Source organism: Bubalus bubalis, chromosome 4, assembly GCF_019923935.1.
Source record: "Bubalus bubalis isolate 160015118507 breed Murrah chromosome 4, NDDB_SH_1, whole genome shotgun sequence".
NCBI classification, from domain to species: domain Eukaryota; kingdom Metazoa; phylum Chordata; class Mammalia; order Artiodactyla; family Bovidae; genus Bubalus; species Bubalus bubalis.
Genome location: NC_059160.1, coordinates 36,678,470 through 36,704,704, shown reverse-complemented (window position 1 = coordinate 36,704,704; position 26,235 = coordinate 36,678,470). Strand labels below are relative to the sequence as shown.

The following is a 26,235-nucleotide window of genomic DNA, read 5'->3' as shown; positions in this document are numbered from 1 at the left end:
GATAATAAAAGTTTCACTGAAAATGATAATATTTGAGCCAGAGGAAGCTCTAGCTGTTCTTTCTCATACACTCTCTCACAATTCACCTATCATTGGTTCTTATTATTGCTGGAACATGAATTAGCAAATATGGGACCATTGCGCCTAAGGGAAATACAGAGTTAGGTTCCTGCAAGCCTCTGGACACAGTATTTTTGTCAATCAGTTAATACTCAACCTTGTTTTTTATGTGTTTTTGGTTAAAGACACCTTACTTAATATATACTTTTGGTTCATGAACACTGAATTCATGACCAGCAGCACTATAACTCATGCCTGGATGAAGCTTCTCTGTCATTAGTATTTTCTCTGTAATGCACATCACAGCTTTGCTCTACAGGAACACAAGACCTCACTTCAGCACTATGCTTGGGGCTGTTTTCAACAGTGAATTCCCCAATGACAGTGAAAATATGGTAATATACAGACCACGAAAAGACACTTGGTGACGGTTCCAGAGCAGAAAGGAGAAGGCAGAGCGTCACCTTGTTCAGCCTCACTGGGGATGTGAATGGCAGGGAATCAAATTTTTTGCCACTCTATGCATGTCTGAGAAAGACTGCCAAAGTGCCCCCAAGAATTGATTTTGGGGTTAGAGATAACTTGTCACAAGTACATAATCTGCAATTATTGAGGATCGACTACACTATATACTTTCATGTGCAAATGTTTAAACCACAAAAGGGAGTACAGTGAGACAGCCATTATAACTGAGATGGTTACACAGTCAGTGCTTCTTACCTTTGTATACATCAGAATTTCCTGGAAAGGCTGGTAAAGTACTCACTGTTGGACCTCACGCTCAGATTCTCTGATTCAGTGGACTGGGATAAAACCTTGGAATCTGTATTTCTAACTAGTGTCCAGGCGATGCTGATGGTGCTAGTCCAAGGTCTAGATTTTGAGAACCACCGGCCTAGGTAATAATACTGCATGCTTTGAAATAGTCTGTAGTCAGATTTTCCCTTAAAATGTGACTGATCTATACTCATTAATTGCCTAAAATATATTTATATTCATATCATGTATGAAACTGTTAAATATGTTAATGTTAAGTGTGTTAATTTTTTATAAACCATTTTTTAAATATTATTTTTCTTTTAGGAACTCATATGTTCGGTTAAGACATCTATGTACAAACACGTGGGTAACCAGTACTAGCATCCCCATAGACACGGATGAAGAGAGGCCTGTTATGTTGAAGGTAAATGTTTCTGAGAATGGTTTACTTTTCATCCAGATGTTGTATGAATAGGATTAGGGGATGACTGACATGTTCTTACAACTGCACTTTGTCAATATTAGAAATTATTGCCCTGGGTTTCATCAAGGACTCATGCCCACCCGTCAGGTCACCGCAGGGCTGTGATTCAAGAAGATGCAGCAGAGATACCAAGAGAATGGGAGCAGCATGTAGGAAGGGAAGAAGATTCCAGAAGGGCATTTCCTCTCCTCTGTTGAAACTGAAGCAAGGGGCAAGGGTAAAAGGGAAACATTGCCAGTCAGGCTTTGAGAACAAGGCAGGAAACGGGCAGGAGAGATCTGTGTCTCTACAGCTTTTCATAGTGGGCAATGCTTGTAGGAATTGTTGTGTTTGGATCATCTACTTCTGTTTTGTACCTCTTCTGCAGTACTAAGATGTGTTAGTACTTTAAGAGGATTGCATCATTTTTTAACAAAGCAACTAATCTTAATGGAAAAACACATTGCAGATTGGAACTTGCCAAACAAAAGAAGATAAAGAGGCATTTGCCATTGTGTCTGTCCCACTGTCCGAGGTCCGAGACTTAGACTTTGCCAATGATGCAAATAAAGTGCTGGCGACTACAGTGAAAAAGCTGGAAAATGGCACAATAACCCAGAATGAAAGGAGGTTAGTAACTTTCTGGAATGACTTTTACTTATTAATTTATCATTCATATTTTTTAATTAATTTATTTAATTAGAAGCTAATTACTTTACAATATTGTGGTGGGTTTTGCCATACATTGATATGAATCAGTCACGGGTGTACATGTGTCCCCCATCCTGAACCCCCCTCCCACCTCCTTTCCCATCCCATCCCATCCCTCTGGGTTGTTCCAGTGCTTTGAGTGCCCTGTTTCATGCATCGAACTTGGACTGTCATCTCTTTCACATATGGTAATACATATGTTTCAATGCTATTCTCTCAAATCATCCCACCCTCGCCTTCTCCACTGAGTCCAAAAATCTATTCTTTATATTTGTGTCTCTTTTGCTGTCTCACATATAGGGTCATCATTACCACCTTTTAAAATTCCATATATATGTGTTAATATACTGTATTGGTATTTTTCTTTCTGACTTACTTCACTCTGTATAATAGGCTCCAGTTTCATCCACCTCATTAGAACGGATTCAAATATGTTCTTTTTAAAGCTGAGTAATATTCCATCATGTATATGTACCACAACTTTCTTATCCATTCGTCTGCCAGTGGACATCTAGGTTGCTTCCATGTCTTGGCTATTGTGAACAGTGCTGGGATGAACATTGGGGTACATAGTTCTCTTTCAGTTCTGGTTTCCTCAGTGTGTATGCCCAGCAGTGGGATAGCTGGGTCATATGGCAGTTCTGTTTCCAGTTTTTTAAGGAATCTCTATACTCTTCTCCATAGTGGCTGTACTATTTTGCATTCCCTTTTTTCTATACCCTCTCCAGCATTTATTGCTTGTAGACTTTTGGATAGCAGCCATTCTGACTAGTGTGAAATGGTACCTCATTGTGGTTTTGATTTGCATGTCTCTAATAATGAGTGATGTTGAGCTTCTTTTCATGTGTTTGTTAGCCATCTATATGTCTTTGGAGAAATGTCTTTTTAGTTCTTTGGCCTGTTTTTTGATTGGGTCGTTTATTTTTCTGGTATTGAGCTGCATGAGCTAGAATAACTTTTAAATCATCAAGAGTCAGTTGTCAACTCTTGCAGTAGCTCTCAGGTGAATGAATGACTAAGGAAATACGTAGAATGGTCTCCATGGCAGCACACCTGCTTCTCAATGAGCAGATCCTGGTGCCTAAATGAAAATAGTAACATTAAAATCTGGGGAATGTTTACATTTTTCCATTTTAGTTTGGCTTGAACACAGTTGTTTTGAGTTACTTTCTGACCTTTCCTTTTAAATGTTTCATAAGAGATGCCTTTTGATGCACTTGATTTGATATTTGGGTTTGGAGTTTTAAAGGCCCTAAAAGTTTTATGCTTTTTTGTCCTTGTTTATTCAAGATACATTTCTCTGCTCAAGTCCCACAAAGCAAACATGTTATATACTACCAGCAAACAGTCTGCAAAAGTGTAGCTTCCTGCCCTTGTAACTTGCTCAAAGACACTCTAAGAAACTGGATCTTTGATTCCTCCACTCATTCTGTTTTGGAAATGAGTAAGAAAGAGTGATACTGATAGCCATCAGTCATTTCATCCCTACTTTATACTGGTACTATGTTAGGTACTGTAAATATATTCCTCTAGTCCTTCAAACAACCTTGATATGGACATTATTCCCATTCTACATAAAGGCTAATTGAAAGTTTAAGCCAATCAGGTAAGGTCACACTGTAAGTGGGGGATTTAATCATGTGTGTTTTTAAAGTCCATAGGTTTCCAATACACCAGAGCGCAAGCATTCTCTGTATTTCTCCACTTCGTGGTCTGCTGCATACCTTTCAATTTGAATAAGAAAAATAAGAAATTACCAATTTCCCAGGCATTCACACACTGAAATTCTCATGACAGCTGGTGAAATGATAATTGGTATCAGTTCAGTTCAGTTGCTCAGTCGTGTCCGACTCTGTGAACCCATGGACTGTGGCACGCCAGGCATCCTTGTCCATCACCAACTCCCAGAGCTTGCTGAAACTCATGTCCATTGAGTCAGTGATGCCATCCAACCATATCATCCTCTGTCATCCCCTTTTCCTCATGCCTTCAATCTTTCCCAGCATCAGGGTCTTTTCCAGTGAGTTAGTTCTTTACATCAGGTGGCCAACGTATTGGAAGCTTTCAGCGTCAGTCCTTCTGATGAATATTTACAACTAATTTCCTTTAGGATTGACTGGTTTGATCTCCTTGCTTTCCAGAAGATAATTGATATAAGTATTTTGAAACATAGTTTGACAGTAAGGAGCAAAGTTTAAGGAAGCAGTCACTCCTCGTGTAAGTGGAATCATGCGGTGTTTGTCCTTCTATGACTGATTTATTTCACAAAGCAGGTTCACTCATATTTTCATATGTGACAGGATTTCCTTGTTTGTTAAAATTGTGTAGTATTCTTAGGACAGTTTGCTCACGGTGGCAATGCAGCCATGAACAGCACAGGCTCCATTCACATCTTCATGCAATTTACGAGCTTGAGTATTGGTTCCAGTTCCCTGAGACAGGAGCTCAGAAACTAGAGCAGGGGCCATCCAACATGTGATCACCAGATCAGATGTCCTTCTGATACACAGTTAATATCTTCCTATAGCAGTCTCATTTCCCTTTGAATTTTACTTGCTTGATATTCCTGTCTTGACACCAGCTATCCTTTGTTTAGTGTTCGAGTAGATGCCTTTTTTCTTTTTTTTTTTTTTTTTTTTTAATTTTATTTTATTTTTAAACTTTACATAACTGTATTAGATTTGCCAAATATCAAAATGAATCCGCCACAGTTTCAGATTTGCCAGTCACTTTGCTTTGTTAATGTCTTGGGAGCAGGCAAGAGCTGGATTTTAAAAATATAATCTGGTAGTCTATTTGAATTTGCTAAAGTTTAATTACCTTGATTTGTTAAATAATGTGTTTGGACTTGTATGAATACCAATGGGTATCATATTTTGTTATTTTCTTTCTCCTGTATAGCTTTTTTTCTTTTCCCTCTTCTTCTTTCTTCTTTTCTGTTGGAGTGGTTAAGTTTGTATTTTCTCCCCATTTTTACTTTTCTTCTGGTTTAGAAGCTATAGATCCTGTTCCTATTCTTTTGCAAGTGCCCATATGGTCTTGTCATACATTTCAGCTGTATCTTCTTTTTTACACAACTTGAAAATATTTCTTTCTCTCATGGGAGAAAAATACTTCAGAATGCTTTGATTATTCTCTGCTATTCTACTTCCCATCTTTTTTTTAGGGGGGCAATAGTTGTCTAGACGCATAGTTCTGAGTTTATTCTTTAAATTACTTATGTCATCTAAATTATGATGTATCACCTTTTTCCTGAAAATTTAGTTCCTAAAATTATTTTTCAGTTATTAATTATATTTCTTAATGTATTTTACCTTTTGTTCTACTTGCTTTTATTTCTTGCATTTCAGTCCTCTCTGGGTTCACTTTTCTTTTTGCTGAAATTTTTTCTTTAGTCTGTTCAATGAGGTTATAAATCTTATTAATCTTTATATGGGGATGTCTTAATTTTACCTCCTTTTTTAACTGATACTTTATGTATGAAATGCCAGCTTGACAATTCTTTCTCTTTAGTATTTTAAAGTTATAACAATTATTTTCTGTTGTATCTTGCCGTTAAGAATTATTATTCTTTATTGGCATTTTTGCTTACTTTCTGATAATTTTGTAGATTTTTTTCTTTTGTCTTTGATGTCCTAAAGTTTCACTACAATGTGTTTACAAGTAATTTTTAATTTTATTTTTCCCACTTGACACTTAGGGTATACTTTTAATCAGAATACTTATATTTTTCTTCAATTCTGGAAAATTTTCAGCCATCTTCCTTCCAATATTTATCTTTTCCTTTTACGTCTCTTCTGGAACTCCTATTAGATGTGTGTTGAATCCTCTTAATTCATCTCCCTTATCTCTTAACTTTCCTTTTATAACTTGCCTTTTGAGATCTGTCCTGCTTCCTAGATTGATTTTTTGATACTGTCTATAAGTCACCACATTTTCTTAGAATGTGTGTGTAGTATTTTACCTTCATGAATTATATTTTTATTTAAATGATTATAATTTTGTTTCTCAGATTTCTATTGGTTCTTTTGCATAGCCACATTTTCTTCATTTGTATCTGCCCTCTTTTATGTATATTGTCTTCTTTGGTATATAATTGTTTTCTTAACTCTTTGAGGATTGGAAACACACTGATTTAAAATTTATTTTGAAATTGTACTGTTACTTGCATTTTTTTGGTGATGAAGTGCCTCCTGGTTTTTCAGTATGATGGATGGCTTTCTTAATATCAGTTTTTCTCTTGTGCTTTGATATTTAAATATGCAGGTTCTTCTTGAGTGGAAATATTGTTCTTATTCTCTCTCTACATTCTCTCATCTTCTTTATTAGTTTTATGGTTGCTTCCACCTTGCTCATCTCAACAAGTCCAGAGCCAGATCTGATACTGAGGGCTGAGAATTTGTGTCCTCCAGTAATTTGAGGCTTTAGCCATGGAGATTGCAGGTGGTTGAGTCCAGTCCTGTCTGTGTGCATCCTCTCTTTCCTCCTATCACTCACTTACTGCACAGCCGGGACTGGAACAGGGGTCACCATACGTTTAGGGTTCCTTTAAGAGATGGAGACACCCTGCTTTAGTCTCTGCTTTTGTGTCTTTAGTTTAGTTCCCTGCCATATGCTTTCAGTCCCCATTGTCTTGCCAGTACTGAATATTATCCTTGCTCATCACTGTGTTTCTTGTTTTGTTCCTGGTTGACTGTGTTTTTTATGTTTTAGGTGTGTCTTTTTTAAATATATATTTTGTTTATCATGGGTGCATATGATAAAATTCACACAAAAAGTTTTTAATAAAAGGAAATTAATAAGTTTGAGTGATTAAAGGACCTACGTTTGCCTACAATGCAGGAAACCTGGTTTCAATCCCTGGGTTGGGAAGATCTCCTGGAGAAGGAAATGGCAACCCACTCCAGTACTCTTGCCTGGAAAATCCCATGGACAGAGGAGCCTGGTAGGCTGCAGTCCATGGGGTCACAAAGAGTCAGACACAACTGAGAGACTTCACTTTCACTTTCACCTCCCAGTACAGAATTGTAATTTGGTCTAAACTGAAAAAATCAGTTTTATTTGCCACAGATGGGATGCTTGAGGTGAAAAGACAAAAATAAGGTTTCAACAGTTTTGGAGGTCAAAAGAGAAGACTCATTTTCTTGACTATCATTGCCTCCTCATTAGGGGAGGTGGGCTCTGCAAATAAGGTTAATGTATAGTCATTCTCAGTCAAGACTGTTAATTTTCTTCATCATCATTCCATTAGCTATCACCAGTTTTTAATTTATTTTTAATTGGAAGATAATTGCTTTACAATATTGTGTTGGTCTCTGCTGTACAACATTGAGAATCGGTCATAACTATATATGTATATATATATATCCCCCTTCCTCGTGAGCCTCCCTCCCAGCCCCTCATCCTTCCCCTCTAGGTCATCACAGAGCACCAGGCAGGGCTCCCTGTGTTATAGAGCAACTTCCCACTCTATCTGTTTTACATATGGTAGTGTATATATGTCAAAGCTACTTTCTCAATTTGTCCTATCCTCTCCTTCCCCTGCTGTATCCACAAGATCATTCTCTACATCTGCATCTCCACCATCATTCATTTGTAAGCCATCTAGAAGAGTTTGAAGCAGAGGCATTTGTAGTTGCTCCTAGAGTTGCACTTTCTTAAATAACTAAACACCTGAATACAATATCCTCTAAACAGCAAGAGGAAAAAAAAACCCCAATACTTCTAAAAAGAAAATGCAGATATATTTATGCTTGGACTGGACTTGTAAATTGAGCCCTTGAAGCTCAACTCAATTTTAGTTTGCTGAAGAAGTCTGAGCTCAAAATAAATATTTTATTATTTCTGTTAAGGACAACAGAATAATTTAGAAGATGTTGAGTCACAATTTTGAAAGAAATTCACACCACATTTTGATGTGTAGAAATCATGTTTTACATTTCTGTGGTTGCCCCTAGAAGTTATGTCAGTGAATCCTATTCCTAAGACATTTTGTCGAAAAGAAACAGATTGGGTTAAAATTTAAAATAGGCACACAAGAAAACATATCTCTGGAATTTGGAGTAAGTTTATGAACTTTGGAGGTGCACTGAATTTGGATGTGGTGGCTAAATTCTGTATTATAGGTGTATCCACTTGGCTCCACTCCCTTGCAGGAGTTGAATCTGGAGGTAAGATCAAGGTGCTTCATAACTGAATACATTCCGCACTTTTCTAGAGTCACTGAATCTCTTAAATTGTAGTTCTTTTGTTGATGTGATCTTGATTGATCATACTAATAACAGTGAATAATTTTGCTGATGTATATGGATAAAGCTTATTTATTGAAATATAGTTGATTTACAATGTTGTGTTAGATTCTAGTGTGAAGTGATTCAGTTATATATAAATATATTCTTTTTCATTTTGGTTTATTATAGAATGTTGAATATGGTTCCCTGTGTTTTTCAGTAGGACCTTGTTGTTTATCTGTTTTATATGTGGTAGTTTTTATCTGCTAATCTCAAACTCCTGATTTATTCCTCCCCCACCCTGTGCCTGCTTTTATAACCATAAGTTTATTTTTCATGTCTGTGTTTCTGTTAAATGTTTAAACATTGTAAATAAATTCATTTGTGTCATATTTTAGATTCCACATACAAATGATATCATATGGTATTTGTCTTTTTTTGTCGGACTTGAACTTCACTTAGTAATGGTAATCTCTAGGTCCATCCATGTTGCGGCAGATGATACTATTTCATTCTTTTCTGTCTGAGTAGCATTCCATCATGCATGTATATGACATCTTCTTGGATAAAGTTTACTTAAATATTTGTTGGATAGTTTTTGTAGTATTAAAAAATTCATATATGATGCAGTTCCCTGGTGGTGTAGTGCCTGTATGAATTTTACAAAAAAGAGTCACACAGGAAATGATAAAACACAGGAAGGAGGAAGAAGAAAGCTAAAGGAGGAATGTGCCAGATGCCACTAATGTTCAAGTAATAGTTAAAGAAAATAGCCAAAATGTAGAATTAAAGGTAAACATTAGTGTGTGATTTTAGGGTGTTATGATTTTTATAGATCAGTTAATACTTTCAGAACAATTTAGAGATGTGATGGCTTGCTCTTGTCTCTCTTTGCAGGTCATTTAAGTTTTTCCTATTCTGTACAGGGAGAAATTGTAATGTGGTAAAGATTAGAAAATGTAGTTGAGTTGATAATAAAAAAGAACAAATTTGAGTTTAAGAATTTAGTTTAGCTGTTCTCTCATAAAGCCAAAATACCCTTCTTTGTGAGTCAGTCATGAAAAAGCATCTGCTGATGGGTGTTATCCTCTCAACACCTCTGATTTTGGGACTCATGGGGTTTTATTTCATAATTGTCTTTGCAAATACTTGATTAGAGTTGGAGGTGGGAGTAGGGGTTGGTGGAATTGAAGAAGGGATGCTCTTTGCAAAGATTTAAGTAAATGGGAAAAGGCAATGGCACCCCACTCCAGTACTCTTGCCTGGAAAATCCCATGGACAGAGGAGCCTGGTGGGCTGCAGTCCATGGGGTCGCCAAGAGTCGGACACGACTGAGCGACTTCACTTTCACTTTTCACTTTCATGCATTGGAGAAGGAAATGGCAACCCACTCCAGTGTTCTTGCCTGGAGAATCCCAGGGACCGGGGAGCCTGGTGGGCTGCCATCTGTGGGGTCGCACAGAGTCGGACACGACTGAAGCGACTTAGCAGCTAATTTAAGTAAACATTTACTGTATTAGTTATTTCATTAAATGATTTTATTATAAAATACTTTTACTTTTGAATGTTTTAGTGCTTATTTACAAATATTTCCAAGATTAAGCACACCATAATATTTCCCTTTCTTTTTATGATAGGTTTGTAACCAAGTTATTGGAAGACCTTATCTTCTTTGTTGCTGATGTACCTAACAACGGACAAGACGTTCTAGACGTGCTTATCACCAAGCCAAACCGAGAACGTCAGAAGTTAATGAGGGAACAGAACATATTGGCACAGGTGATTTTGCATATTTTATCTTTTGAATTATAGTATCAGGAAAGTTCTTGTATTAGTTACCTATTGATGTATAACAAATTACCCCAAAACTTAGTGTCAAAAGCCAGCAGATACTTAGGTTTTCTGTGGACTAGGAATCTGGGGGTGGTTTAGATGGACAGTTCTTGCTCACGGTGTTTCACAGGCTGCCGTCAAGGTCTTGGCTGGGTTGTGGTCATCTCGAGGCTCAAATAGGGGAGGATTTATTACCCAGCTCACTCGCCTGGGCCTCTCCACAGGGCTGCCTCAAGACCAGGCAGGTTGTGTTCCTTAGAAGTGAGGGATCCAAGACAGAAGAAGAGAGGGCCTCCAGGTGGAGGTCATAGTCTTTTTGTAACCTCATCTTAGAAATTCTAACATCTCGTCATTTCTACCTTGTTCTCTTAGTTAGAAGTGAGCCAATAATTCCAACTCACAGTCAATAAGACAGGATTCCATAAGAGAGTAATTCCAGGAGGCAGGGTTTACTGAGAGCTATCTTGGAGACGGCCTGCCACAGACCTCTGAAAAACCTACATGGTCAAACTGTTTCCAGAAAACATGCTGTAATAATGTTCTAAGTAGAATTTCCAGGGGAGCTTGGAAGCTGCCATTTCCATCTGCTTCCTCCTTTTCCCCCATTTTCCCCTCAAAAAGTAGGGCAGTCTATTCATTAGTCACAAGTGCTCTTTACAGTATTCTAGTTTTTTCCCTGGAAGTCTAGAAATGCTCCTATGCTATGTCTTCCTGAAGTTGTTCATCATGCGCTGGCAAATTAATTTACTCCCTAATACTGTGCATGTTTGGACATGCCTACCTTCATGCATTCTTTTTATTCTGTTAATTGCTATATAAGTAATGGGCTTCTGCCTTAACTGTGGACTGTAGGAAGATACTTAAAAAATAAAATTTATGTTATTAATATACCTGCTATTGTAGAGTTGGGAAAGGAAAACAGTAGACATTATCAGTTAATATTCTGTAGCTGATTGTCAGAATATATAAAATCAACAGTTTTCTCAAATAAAATAAAGGTTGCAAATCTAATGAGACAAAGTCTTTTCTAACATTAGCATTTCTTTTGTATAAAACATTTGATTTCAAGGACTTTTAGAACCTTGAATGATTTATTAATATTATTTCAACCAATATATGTCAAATATTTTACTTCAGTATAATAAATAGAAAATTCACAGTTTAGTGAATATAGAATTATTGAAGAAACTTTAATTCATATTTTATTTCATGGACTACAGAGGATAATTCTGCTTTCTTGTATGACTCCTCATGTCTTTGCCTAGGTGCTCTTTTATAAATAATTTACTCATCCTGCCAGTTCATCTCCAGGTGATCCTACCTGCTGTCTTCTTACTTAAAAGAGTCATGCTCCTCAATGCTTTTTAAATACTTCCCAACTGCTAGTTTTCTTACAAGAAGAATCTGAGTCACTGGGTGTCACCAGGTGCCCATATGGCTCCTTATTTGTTTGAATGCTGATACATTCATTGATTTGGTCACATCTTTATGTATACAAATAATAAGTTAATTCTTTTACCAAGAGGTTTAAAAGCAATATTTTGAGGTAGTCAGTTTTAGATGAAAAGTAAATTTCCTTATAGTGTTTTGATTTTCCTTATAGTGTTTTGATTTTAGAAATTTATAGGGAATAACAGAAGTAGTTGTTTGACTTCAAAGCCCATTGAAGTCAAACTATATTTTAGTTCATCTGAATATGTTTATGTAACTTGGTAAAACTTAAAATTTTTAAAATTTTATTATTTTTAACCAAATATTTATTTATTTACGTTAAGTCCTTATTGGTTACTTTAAATATAGCGGTATGTATGTGTCAGTCCCAAACCCCCAATTTAGCCCTCCCTCCCACCTTCCACCAGGTAACCATAGTTCATTTTCTAGTTTGTGAGTCTGTTTCTGTTTTGAAAATAAATTCACTTGAATAATTGTTTTTAGGTTCTGCATATAAGTGATATCATATGATTTTTTTCTTTTTCTGTCTGACTTATTTGGGAACTGGAACACTTCCCCAATATTTTTTTATTTTAATAAAATAGAATTTCTAAACAAAATGAAGCATTTTATTTAAATATTGTTTTGTCATTTAATTTAGGGAATATTTTAGCAGTATTTTTCTGTCCCTTAATATGTTGGTCTTATATCCCCCCAAAAATCTTTCTTTTATTTTTTTACTTTACACTGCGGCTGCTGCTAAGTCGCTTCAGTCGTGTCCGACTCTGTGCGACAGCAGCCCACCAGGCTCCACTGTCCCTGGGATTCTCCAGGCAACAACTCTGGAGTGGGTTGCCATTTCCTTCTCCAGTGTGTGAAAGTGAAAAGTGAAAGTGAAGTCGCTCAGTCGTGCCCAACTCTTAGCGACCCCATGGACTGCAGCCTACCAGGCTCCTCTGTCCCTGGGATTTTCCAGGCAAGAGTACTGGAGTGGGGTGCCATTGCCTTCTCCACTAATTCTACTCAAATATTACAAAAGCCTTTTTGAGTCAACATTTTTTGTTATAAAAAGATTAAAAAATTCTAAACATGCGCCTCCATTCATCAGAATAAGTCATAGTTGTTGTTGTTTTCTTAATAGGTATTTGGGATTCTTAAAGCACCCTTTAAGGAGAAAGCAGGAGAAGGCTCAATGTTGAGACTTGAAGATCTGGGGGATCAAAGATATGCCCCCTATAAGTACATGCTGAGGCTGTGCTACCGTGTGCTGAGACATTCGCAGCAGGACTACCGGAAAAATCAGGTTCAAGGATGGCCCTCCTTTTTATCTTTTTAACATATAAGTATGGGCGAAGTTGTTTGGTTACAGTTCCAAGACATATAAATTAGGAATGGGAAATTCTGCTTTGCAGTGAAATGCTTTCTCTTGGTCATTTGTGTGTGTTCCAAAACGTTTCTTTTATAATTGAAATATTTTATAACACACAAAAACGACCTGTAAATGTGTTTGAAATGACATATGTATTTATTATTCCTTGTAAAATTAGAATTGTTGGGGGAAGATGTCTGAGTCCTCATGTGTGCACGGTATTAGCTCCTGATGGACAGGAGGCATGCTGGATATATTATGTAAAGAGGAATGAGACATTTCTTGGCATTTCTAGAAACACGTGACATACCCCATCGTGTGTAGGCTAAAGAGTTCATAGTCTGGTGGAAAAAATATGATGTGTATCTGAAATATAAGGCAGAGTCATGGAGTGGGTAGGGGAGATAAGACAGTATTGTGGGAATTCAGGAGAGAGAGGAGCTCAGCTCAGGTAACCCAGGAAGGGTGCTTGGAGAAGGAAGCATTTGAATACAATAAGAATCATTAAAAAAAAAAAAAGAATTATTTTCAGAAATTGTATGGGAACTGGCATTTTAGTGAACAGAGATTTCTGAAAAGAGAATAATGGATCCTAGAAGGGCAGTTTCATCGCAAGATACACCTAACCATGGAGGACAGGGAACCCAGGTGTATCCAGGGATATAGCTTAAAGTTGCCAACTCATGTCGAGTTTCGTCTCATTTTTGTCTTATAATATGCAGTGGGCTCAGTAAAATATATCTGCTTAATACAAAATTGTTTTCAATTAATTATCATTTGGTAAATTAGTGTCCCATGTTTCTCTTACACAGTTGGAGAGATGAGTGCATAGTCAGGAAACTTCGGTGATGAGTTTAGTCCATGCGGAAGGATGGTGTGGGAGTGGGCTGGAAAGGCATGTGGGCTGAGCTGTGGAGGGCTGAGGATGTCTAACCTGGAGGCTGGATGCTATTTGGCAATCAGTTCAGTTCAGAACAGTCACTCAGTTGTGTCCGAGTCTTTGTGACCCCACAGACTGAAGCACACCAGGCCTCCCTGTCCATCACCAGCTCCTGGAGTTTACTCAAACTCATGTCCATTGAGTCAGTGATGACATCCAACCATCTCATCCTCTGTCATCCCCTTCTCCTACCACCTTCAGTCTTTCCCAGCATCAGGGTCTTTTCACATGAGTCAGTTCTTCACATCAGGTAGCCAAAGTATTGGAGTTTCAGCTTTAACATCAGTCCTTCCAATGAATATTCAGGACTGATTTCCTTTAGGATGGACTGGTTGGATCTCCTTGCAGTCCAAGGGACTCTCAAGAATCTTCTCCAGTACTACAGTTCAAAAGCATCAATTCTTTGGTGCTCAGCAAAGTAATCTCTGCTTTTTAATATGCTGTTTAGGTTGCTCATAACTTTTCTTCCAAGGAGTAAGCATCTTTTAATTTCATGGCTGCAGTCACCATCTGCAGTGATTTTGGAGCTCCCCAAAATAAAGTCTGTCACTGTTTGCACTGTTTCCCATCTATTTGCCATGAAGTGATGGGAAAAGATGCCATGATCTTAGTTTTCTGAATGTTGAACTTTAAGCCAAATTTTCACTCTCCTCTTTCACTTTCATCAAGAGGTTCTTTAGTTTTGTTTTTTTTTTTTCTTCACTTTCTGCGATAAGGGTGGTGTCATCTGCACATCTGAGGTTATTGATATTTCTCCTGGTAATCTTGATTCCAGCTTGTGCTTCTTCCAGTCTAGAATTTCTCATGATGTACTCTGCACATAAGTTAAATAAGCAGGGTGACAATATACAGCCTTGACGTACTCCTTTTCTTATTTGGAACCAGTCTGTTGTTCCATGTCCAGTTCTAACTGTTGCTTCTTGACCTGCATACAGATTTCTCAGGGAGTATGTCAAGTGGTCTGGTATTCCCATCTCTTGCAGAATTTTCCACAGTTTGTTGTGATCCACAAAGTCAAAGGCTTTGGCATAGTCAATAAAGCAGATGTTTTTTCTGGAACTCTCTTGCTTTTTCTGTGAACCAGTAGATGTTGGCAATTTGATCTCTGGTTGCTCTGCCTTTTATAAATCCAGCTTGAATACCTGGAAGTTCACAGTTCATGTACTGTCGAAGCCTGGCTTGGAGAATTTTGAGCATTACTTTGCCAGTGTGTGAGATGAGTACAATTGTGCAGTAGTTTGAGCATTCTTTGGCATTGCCTTTCTTTGAGATTGGAATGAAAACTGACCTTTTCCAGTCCTGTGGCCACTGCTGAGTTTTCCAAATTTGCTGACATATTGAGTGCATCATCTTTTAGGATTTGAAATAGCTCAACTGTAATTAATTCCATCACCTCCACTAGCTTTGTTCATAGTAATGCTTCCTGAGACCCACTTGACTTCACATTCCAGGATGTCTGGTTCTAGGTGAGTGATCACACCATCATGGTTATCTGGGTCATGAAGATCTTTTTTGTACAGTTCTTCTGTGTATTCTTGCCACCTCTTCTTAATATCTTTTGCTTCTGTTAGGTCCATACCTTTTCTGTCCTTTATTGTGCCCATCTTTGTATGAAATGTTCCCTTAGTATCAGTAAGTTTTACTTAAGGCAAGAACACATTCTAGTCAGTAAATTTTCCCAGTGCAGAAAACATCCCCAAGGAGAATCCCCAAGAAATTGAAGTGAACACTTTGGACTGTGGAGAAGGTTAAGCTTACCATTTCTGAGATGTGGCTTTGAATAGAGAGGCAGGCTGGTGGGAAGGAGAAGCAGCAGATGGAATCATACATGGGGGAAACGCCCCAGTGGCTGTCTCTTGCTCTAAGATTGGACCTTTCTGTTTTCACATGGCTCTTCAGGACCTCACCTCCCATGTCAGCTCTTGTTTTCTCCTCACTGACGACTTTCCTGCTGCAACGGGCACTCTGTGTTTACAGAACTCAGAAGACTGGGTTCCACCACCATGGGACCTTGCACTTGCCACTCCCATTGCTTCGATGACTTCTCTCCCCATGATTGCCTCATTTTTTAAAAAAAAATCATTTCCATCATTTCATCATTTTCATCATTTCCATCCCAAGTCAAATGTCACCTCTTCAGCATCTACCCCATCCAATAAATTTGTCAGCTTTTCCCATGCTTCTGCTTGTTTCATTTCACTTATCAATACCTAAAATGATCCTGTTTGTTAGCTCAATGACTGCCCTTTATCACTAGGACATGAGCTCCATGGGAGCTTGTCTGTCTTGTTTACTGCCATACCCCTAGCTCTCAATTCTGTAACATGTGTTTGCTAAAAACAAGCACATCCTCTTACATAACCATACTATAGAGCTGGAATGGCCTTCCAGAAATATCTGTTGGATGAATCAGTCTGAGCAATAAAGTGATTAATCATATTACCTTACTGGACTTTTTTTCCTGTTTACCTTTTTATTTGTGAGTTTTTTCACTGAATTTTTTTTTTAAAGATGAAAAGTGCTATGTAATTTTATCATTATTTTAAAGAGAAGATTTAATCATTGTAGTATGTATAAAAAAAGAAATTGCCTAGGTTCACCTGGGATCTTCATATAACAGTATGAAGCTCATGCTTCATGAACAAAATGTCAGAGGGTCATTTTCATTTCTGTAATTATGCCAAAATCCTGGGTTATGACTTTTAGTGAGTGTTTGAAGAGGGCCATCTGTTATACTGGTGAGATACTTAGTTATCATGTCATAAAAAATTGTGATTTTAATTAGGTTTATTTTTTTCTAATTTGTAAGTGTTAAGTACCATATTAAAAATTACTTCTAGACATGTAATTTTCTGTTATAATTAAACTGAGGTCTATATTAATATATTGGCAATTCTTTCCTCAAAAATCCTATTTATTTAAGAATTACTTATTTGCTTTTCTTTTGACAATAATTTTTAGTGTGTTTCTCTTATGAATAAATTAATCATTGTTGCTGACCCTAATAGAACCTGTTATTTCTAAGCTGTTTGGCAGCGCATTCTGACAGTCCTTCTCCTTTGCAGGAATACATTGCTAAGAATTTCTGTGTCATGCAGTCCCAGATTGGCTATGATATTTTGGCAGAAGATACCATCACAGCTTTGTTGCACAACAACAGAAAACTACTAGAGAAACACATTACAGCAAAAGAAATAGAAACATTTGTTAGTTTACTCAGGAGAAATCGAGAGCCAAGGTTTGAAGTAGTTCATGCAGTCTTTTCTTGTGGGGATTATGGCTTATTGCTTTATTTTCAGAACTTTTGTACAGTTAGAATTCTTTCATGGACAAAACAATGTTGGACTTATTGCTATGATAATTATATATCATCGTGAGTTATTATCTCATAGGAGATCAAAACCCTTTATAGATAATGTATTTAAATGTGGTTGATTTTCACTCTGATAACTTGTGTTTTTATAGTTCTCCATAGTTTTTCAGAATATGTTCATATATATATTAATACACTTTCATTTAAATCCTTGCACATTCTCCTGAAGTACACTGGTCATAAAATATTATCCACATATTATAGATGTGAAAATAGAAGCCTACAAACCAGCTAGAAAGAGAAGTTAGGGTTTCTGACTCCATGGCAAGTCACCTTTCTCTTATACCATGCTGCCTTATCTGGGAGAAATGATTGCAGAGAAGTCAAGCAGCTTGACAAAATCTTCTTAATTAGCATGGCAAATAAGTGTTAGAAGATAGAATTAGGCCTCTGACTTGACCAGACCAAATTCATGTGCTGTCTGGCTGTTTTACTGAGTACAGCGTTAACTTTGATCTGGCTTTGTTTTGATACTGTAAATATAACAAGTCACAGTGCTGTGGGGTGAATATCAGCAAATAAGTAGAAGCAAGCTTATGTCATTTTTGGAAACAAGATTTGTACTAAATACAAATAATTGGACGTTTAATTTGTCTCTAATGATGCAGTAGATAAGCAACACATTAGAAAACTGTTGCATGGAAATAATATTAAAAATGTATCTAGACAGTTTCATTATATCCCAAAGTATATTATGGGTGATGATTTTATAAGATGCTTTTTGCTAATGTTCAATTTAATTTTTTTTTGTCAGGTTTTTGGATTATTTATCAGATCTGTGTGTGTCTAATACCACCGCGATACCCGTAACTCAAGAACTCATCTGCAAATTTATGTTGAGCCCAGGCAATGCAGACATTCTCATTCAAACCAAGTAAGCCCAAATGATGGCGGCATCCTTTAATGTTCATTATTTGTAAGCAGGACAGTTCCTTGTCTTGTTTCTGAATGAACTTTTTCATAGATTTTTGTGTGTGTGTTTTATTTCAAGACTGGTCTCAATGCAAGGAGACAACCCCATGGAGAGTGCCATCCTTTCAGATGACATTGATGAGGAAGAAGTTTGGCTCTACTGGATTGACAGCAACAAGGAACCTCATGGCAAAGCCATCAGACACCTTGCCCAGGAGGCAAAGGAGGGCACCAAGGCTGATTTGGAAGTCCTTACCTATTACAGGTTAAGTATCATGGAGAACCATAATTCTCAGTCTCACATATTGAGAGGTGATTCTCAGAAATCTGTAAATCTGTGAAGTCAGATGTCTGTGAAGAAGCTTAAGAAGTTATATCAGAACTAGGGTAGCTGAAATACTTAGTATTATTTAAAATATTCACAATAAATGTAAACATCTGTGTTTTCCACATATATCACTTGCTGTTTTCTCATTTTCTCCTAGTTTGGAACTGTTGTGCAGCAAAGGAGGTTTTCCTCTTGTTGATTGGTGTGGGTGCAGATAATTGAGTTGAGAGGGAGATAGAACTGGGGCCAGGGAAACTGATTTGGTTGTAGAGGTGGCCTCAGAGAAGGTTAGCCAGTAGTTATGTATATACTGCTCATGGTCATGTAGAGACCTAGGACTTTGGACAAACTGGTGTCTATAGTTGTAAAAGTTCAGTGGTGGCATATAGTAGTTGAAGTTTCACTGGTGGCTGATGTAGTCAGTATAGTGAGAGCAAGAACCGCGTTGGTGTTTTTTGAGTCTAAGGCATGGAAACCCAAAGCAGAAACCAAGACTGGGCTTAAATCACAAAAATCTGAGAAAGACAGAGAATCCTTGTGTTCCCTGATTTCTACAGCTACAAAATCAAAGGCTACTTTCTGTATCTTGGAGGCTGATGAATCAAAGTGTACTGATGCCATTTGGACTGCTCACTTGAATAATCATTGATCGTTTGGGGACTGAGTAAGTCTACACTTGGAATGTAGACATGAGAGCCTGGAACTGAGTGAGCCTGGGCAAGGCAGACAGAGATGGTTTCACGAGAGCTGTTATCCATAGCCTTTGGGCTTAGTGTATTTTTAATCCTAGGAAACCAAGAACCTAGAGCCTGATGGTAGTCTCCACCAGAAACTTGTGGCTAGAACAAATGAGAGAAATTGCAACTGAATGGCCATAGAGTTGGCCACTCATCTACGTGCCATTCAATCACTTAACCCACTACCACAATGTCCAGTATCACATACACTTGGAAATATTAGAAACATAAAAGTAGATGCGGATTGATACTAATACTTAGACTTTATCCGGATAAGACAAATAATGTAATACATTTACTATTTTTAAGGTACCAGCTAAATCTCTTTGCAAGGATGTGCTTGGATCGCCAGTATCTGGCCATAAACCAGATTTCTACACAGCTCTCTGTTGATTTGATCCTGCGATGTATGTCAGATGAGAGCCTGCCTTTTGACCTCCGAGCATCTTTTTGTCGCCTCATGCTCCACATGCACGTTGACCGGGATCCCCAGGAGTCCGTGGTGCCTGTTCGCTATGCCCGGCTCTGGACAGAAATCCCCACGAAGATCACAATTCATGAGTATGTTTGGGAGCATTTCTCGATGACTTTAAATTCAGCTGATGAACTCAAAATCAAATGTCTTCAATTTCTTAAAAAATTTATTTTATTGAAGTATAATGGTTGATTTACAATGTTGTATTAATTTCTACTATACAGAAAAGTGATTCAGTTATATACATATATATATATATTCTTTTTCATATTTTTTTCATATGGTTTGTCACAGGATATTGGATATCGTTCCCTGTACTATACAGTAGGATCTAGTTTTTTATCCATTCTATATATAATAGTTTGCATCTGTTAATCCTAAACTCCAAATCCATCCCTCCCCCAAATGTCTTCAATTTTGAAATGGACTATAAGGAAAAGCATTTCTGTGTTCAAATTTGGCTTCTTTAACCTTCCAAATGCAAATGAGATACTCTTTTTGGAAAGTAAAATGACAGCTTTTGATAATAGAAATGTTATTCTGGAAACCAGTAATCAGGAAATGTATTAATAATAGGAGCAAAAATTTGTTAAGTCTTTAATATTATGGTAGACTTTGATTTAAGTGCTTTACATGTAGTAACTCATTTCAAAACAGGCCCATTTTACAGATGTTCAGTTCAGTTCAGTGGCTCAGTCGTGTCCTACTCTTTGCGACCCCATGAATTGCAGCACGCCAGGCCTCCCTGTCCACCACCAACTCCCGGAGTTCACTTAGACTCACATCCATCGAGTCGGTGATGCCATCCAGCCATCTCATCCTCTGTCATCCCCTTCTCCTCCTGCCCCCAATCCCTCCCAGCATCAGAGTCTTTTCCAATGAGTCAACTCTTCGCATGAGGTGGCCAAAGTACTGGAGTTTCAGCTTTAGCATCATTCCTTCCAAAGAAATCCCAGGGCTGATCTCCTTCAGAATGGACTGGTTGGATCTCTTTGCAGTCCAAGGGGCTCTCAAGGGTCTTCTCCAACACCACAGTTCAAAAGCATCAATTCTTCGGTGCTCAGCTTTCTTCACAGTCCAACTCTCACATCCATACATGACCACTGGAAGAACCATAGCCTTGACTAGACAGAACTCTGTTGGCAAAGTAATGTCTCTGCTCTTAAATATGCTATCTAGGTGGGTCATAACTTTCCTTGCAAGGAGTAAGCATCTTTTAATTTCATGGCTGCAGTCACCATCTGCAGTGATTTTGGAGCCCAAAAAAATAAAGTCTGCCACTGTTTCCACTGTTTCCCATCTATTTCCCATGAAGTGATGGGATCAGATGCCATGATCTTAGTTTTCTGAATGGTGAGCTTTAAGCCAACTTTTTCACTCTCCTCTTTCACTTTCATCAAGAGGCTCTTTAGCTCTTCTTCACCTTCTGCCATAAGGGTGGTGTCATCTGCATATCTGAGGTTATTGATATTTCTCCCAGCAATCTTGATTCCAGCTTGTGCTTCTTCCAGCCCAGCGTTTCTCATGATGTACTCTGCATAGAAGTTAAATAAGCAGGGTGACAATATACAGCCTTGATGTACTCCTTTTCGTATTTGGAACCAGTCTGTTGTTCCATGTCCAGTTCTAACTGTTGCTTCCTGACTTGTATATAGGTTTCTCAAGAGGTAGGTCAGGTGGTCTGGTATTCCCATCTCTTTCAGAATTTTCCAGTTTATTGTGATTCACACAGTCAGAGGACACAGCATCTAGAAAGGTTGATTAATTTACCCAAACTTAGAAGTCAGGAGGTTAAAGTACATATATTTTCCAATTTAAATGACTACAATAAATTTAACTTCCTTTAAATTCTTTCTGTGTTCCCAGATATGATTCTATAACAGACTCTTCCAGAAATGATATGAAGAGGAAATTTGCACTGACAATGGAATTTGTTGAAGAATACTTGAAAGAAGTTGTAAATCAGCCTTTTCCATTTGGAGATAAAGAAAAAAACAAACTGACATTTGAGGTAATTTCTTTTAAACAATCTGTGAAGTTATTCACTTTACTCTAAAATTAGGTACATTGAACATCAAAAGATTTTTTTCCCTATAATATTTAGGATGTTTTGATAATTCGGTAGTTAAATTCCTGAAGATATGATTCCCTCTGCCATTGATTAAAAGATAGATTTGATACTTTAATTATACCTGATATACAAAATATTTTATTTATAATTATGTTATATACTCTTTTCTTTGATTTTTTGATCTATTTATGTAAACTTTATTGCATTTAATGGACAGAGAGTTTTGCATATTTATATTTTACGTACATTTTAAAAAAATCTCCATTAAAGTGATGTTTTTAGCTTCATTAAACTAAATTGAAATTATAATATCACTTTGAGTAGATAGTGACAAAACTAGAGAGAAGATGCCATTACCTGATACCTGGGGTATTAGGTACCTACTACTGATGTGTAACAGATTACCCCCAAACCTAGCAACCCAAAGCAACAAGCATGATTATCTCATGTTTCTGTGGGTCAGAAATCTGGTGGTTCTGGATCAGGGTCCCTCATGAGGTGGTGAATCAAGCTGTTGCTGGGGTTACCGTCATCTGGGGTTAGATGATCTGCTTCTGAGTTCACTTGTGTGGTTGTACTTCCTTGCTGGCTGTTGTCTGGACACCTCATTCTTCTTGCCACGTGGGCCTTTCCATAGGCTGCCTCGGTGTCCTCACAGCCTGGTGCCTCGCTTCCCCTGGGGTAACTATTTGAAAGAGAGAAAGGGCCCAAGATGGAAGTTGCAGTCTTCTGTAACCTGAGTTTAGAAGTGTCTTATCATCATTCTGCTGTATTTTGTTGGTGACACCGACTAAGCCTGGGGCAGTGTGGAAGGAGACCCTATGTTGGGGACCATCTTGGAAGCTGGCTGCCATGCCTAGTATGTCCTGTAGCATCCAGAAGACCACAAAGTGGCATAAGGAACATGTGTTTGTAGACAAATTTCATGGATAATATTCAGTTGTTAAAGTAATTCATTAATGTGACTGTTTATTAAGTGATATCCTACTAACTAATAACTTAATATTTAAGCAAGAGGTCAATCATTCTAATGTAAACCTCATTTAACCACCCTGATACATCTAAAATCTGTCTTCTTGCTTCCCATGCGGACTGTTCACCAGATACCTCATATTCCTGTCACATGGGCCTGTGATGGGGTTGATGAACTGGTCTTATTTGGATTTAATTCTAAACTTGATTAAATCAGAGTTCAGTGGTTACTTCTGGCAGGTATTAAATTCCTAGGTATTAATGAATTAGAAGAGAACTGCTGAAGGATATATTTCCTGTTGATTAGATAGAATTCTTTTTAAAATTTTTGAAGTATAGTTGATTTACAATATTATATGAGTTTCAGGTATACAACAGAATGAGTCAATATTTTTGTAGATTATACTCCACTGAAAGTTATTACAAAATAATGGCCATATTCCCCTGTGCTGTAAAGTATATCATTTTTGCTTATGTATTTTATATGTAATGGCTTGTACCTCTCAGTTTCCTATACCTATATTGCTCCTCTGCCCACTGGTAATCACTAGTTTGTTCTCCATATTCAGGCTGGGTTCTTTAAAATCTACCTTTCTATTAAATCAGACCAGCTGAAATAAAAAAAAGAATTAGACATAATTAGACATGTCTGCACAAATTTAGATAATAAAAATTCAGTGCTTATTTTTGTTCCTAATGTTTTTCTTTTCTACCCTTTTTCTTCTTTTTCTAAATTAGGTGGTTCACTTGGCTCGGAATCTTATATACTTTGGATTTTACAGTTTCAGTGAATTGTTAAGGCTAACAAGGACTCTTCTGGCTATCCTAGATATTGTCCAGGCCCCCATGTCATCGTATTTTGAAAGATTAAGCAAATTTCAAGATGGAGGTAAGAACTTTGGAGAAAAGTTATAAGGTTTTGGCATTACTTTAAGGTGAGATAAAGAACAAATCTGTCGAGACTGGTTGTCAACATGTACCTGGTAATATATATGTGCAAGTGGACCTTCATCCTGATAGGACTGAATGCCAAGAGGCTAGATGTGCTGACATGCTTCTCTTTTTAATGAAAAACTTTAAGAGACAACTTCATAAGATCAAGGAATTCCATCATGCTATGGTCAGTTCACTAGTGAAAATATTATGTGTTAAAAAATAAACACTTGAGGCTTCACTGGTGGTCCAGAGGCTACGACTCCATGTTCCTAGTGCAGGGGGCCCAGATTTGACCCCTTGTCAGGGAACTAGATCCTGATGCTGCGACTAGGAGTTCGCAGCCACAGCTGGAGGAGCCCCATACTGCAACGAAGACCAAAGATCTCGCGAGCTGCAACTAAGAGCCGGTGCAGCCAAATTGAAAAAAAAAATTAATATTTGAGATCATCCTGGTGTGTGTCACGTGCTAGCTACCCTTCCTAGCAGGGCAATAGAAAAATGCAGAGAATGGGTACAGGCAGGGTCACACCAAAGAGGCAGTGGGTGCAAAGCCATTATAGAGGCAGTACAGTATACTGGGCAAGACAGCATGTGCTTTTGAGTCAGAGTGCCTATGTTCCAGAGAAGGCAATGGCACCCCACTCCAGTACTCTTGCCTGGAAAATCCCATGGGCAGAGGAGCCTGGTAGGCTGCAGTCCATGGGGTTGCGAAGAGTCAGACATGACTGAGTGACTTCACTTTCACTTTTCACTTTCATGCATTGGAGAAGGAAATGACAACCCACTCCAGTGTTCTTGCCTGGAGAATCCCAGGGACTGGGGAGCCTGGTGGGCTGCCGTTTATGGGGTTGCACAGAGTGGGACATGACTGAAGCGACTTAGCAGCAGCGGCAGCAGCCTATGTTTCAATTCTAGATTGACCACTTTTTTATTAACTTAGGCAAGGTACTTCTCCTCTCTAAGAGTTTCTTTTCTATTTGAGATATGATGATAAGGTCAGTTTTCATTCCAAGCCCAAAGAAAGGCAGAGCTAAAGAATGCTCAAACTACCACACAATTGCACTCATCTCACACACTAGTAAAGTAATGCTTAAAATTCTCCAAGCCAGGCTTCAGCAATATGTGAACTGTGAACTTCCAGATGTTCAAGATGGTTTTAGAAAAGGCAGAAGAACCAGAGATCAAATTGCCAACATCCGCTGGATCATCAAAAAAGCAAGAGAGTTCCAGAAAAACATCTATTTCTGCTTCATTGACTATGCCAAAGCCTTGGACTCTGTGGATCACAATAAACTGTGGAAAATTCTGAAAGAGAAGGGCATACCAGACCACCTGACCTGCCTCTTGTGAAACCTATATGCAGGTCAGGAAGCAACAGTTAGAACTGGACATGGAACAACAGACTGGTTCCAAATAGGAAAAGGAGTATGTCAAGGCTGTATATTGTCACCCTGCTTATTTAACTTATATGCAGAGTACATCATGAGAAACGCTGGGCTAGAGGAAGCACAGGCTGGAATCAAGATTGCTGGGAGAAATATCAATAACCTCAGACATGCAGATGACACCACCCTTATGGCAGAAAGTGAAGAGGAACTAAAAAGCCTCTTGAGGAAAGTGAAAGAGGAGAGTGAAAAAGTTGGCTTAAAACTCAACATTCAGAAAACTAAGATCATGGCATCTGGTCCCATCACTTCATGGGAAATAGATGGGGAAATAGTGGAAACAGTGTCAGACTTTATTTTGGGGGGCTCCAAAATCACTGCAGATGGTGATTGCAGCCTTGAAATTAAAAGACGCTTACTCCTGGGAAGGAAAGTTATGACCAAACTAGATAGCATATTCAAAAGCAGAGACATTACTTTGTCAGCAAAGGTCCGTCTAGTCAAGGCTGTGGTTTTTCCAGTGGTCATGTATGGATGTGAGAGTTGGACTGTAAAGAAAGCTGAGCTCAGAAGAATTGATGCTTTTGAACTGTGGTGTTGGAGAAGACTCTGTTGAGTCCCTTGGACTGCAAGGAGATCCAACCAGTCCATCCTAAAGGAAATCAGTCCTGAATATTCATTGGAAGGACTGATGTTGAAGCTAAAACTCCAGTACTTTGGCCATCTAATGCAAAGAGCTGACTCATTTGAAAGGACCCTGATGCTGGGAAAGATTGAGGGCAGGAAGAGAAGGGGATGACAGAGGATGAGATGGTTGGATGGCATCACTGACTCCGTGGACATGGGTTTGGGTGAACTCCGGGAGTTGGGGATGGACAGGGAGGCCTGGCGTGCTGCGGTTCATGGGGTTGCAAAGAGTCAGACACGACTGAGCGACTGAACTGAACTGAACTGAATGATAGAAACCTCATGGTTTCCTTGTGAGAATTAAGTGAATGTATACAACATATTGAAAGCACTTATAACTGTGCGTGCCTCATAATTAGATAGTTCGTTTCAGATGGTGATTGTCTTCAGGATGGATGCCCTGAAAATATCCTGTGGTATAGAATTGTTTGCAGAATGTATATTTAAGAGTGCATTTGGATTAAATTACCTGTAAGGAAGTGGGGAAGGTAGGATTGGCATTTAGGATATACACCTGTAAGGAAGTGGAGAAGCTGAGCCACGGTGTGGTTATAGTTGAGGTC

General features: G+C 38.1%; 1 protein-coding gene across 2 annotated transcripts in view; it reads left to right on the top strand.

Annotated features, from left to right (window-relative positions):
* The window catches only part of ITPR2 (inositol 1,4,5-trisphosphate receptor type 2), a 589,849-nt gene that overhangs the window by 176,879 nt on the left and 386,735 nt on the right, over positions 1-26,235 (top strand). For both annotated transcript variants that reach the window (XM_025285009.3, XM_025285008.3), the window contains 10 exons: positions 1,144-1,243; positions 1,752-1,912; positions 9,861-10,002; positions 12,629-12,790; positions 16,862-17,034; positions 17,924-18,043; positions 18,161-18,346; positions 19,456-19,707; positions 21,488-21,632; positions 23,403-23,553. In XM_025285009.3, the coding sequence (XP_025140794.1) occupies positions 1,144-1,243; positions 1,752-1,912; positions 9,861-10,002; positions 12,629-12,790; positions 16,862-17,034; positions 17,924-18,043; positions 18,161-18,346; positions 19,456-19,707; positions 21,488-21,632; positions 23,403-23,553 (1,592 nt within the window). The remainder of the gene's footprint in view (positions 1-1,143; positions 1,244-1,751; positions 1,913-9,860; positions 10,003-12,628; positions 12,791-16,861; positions 17,035-17,923; positions 18,044-18,160; positions 18,347-19,455; positions 19,708-21,487; positions 21,633-23,402; positions 23,554-26,235) is intronic.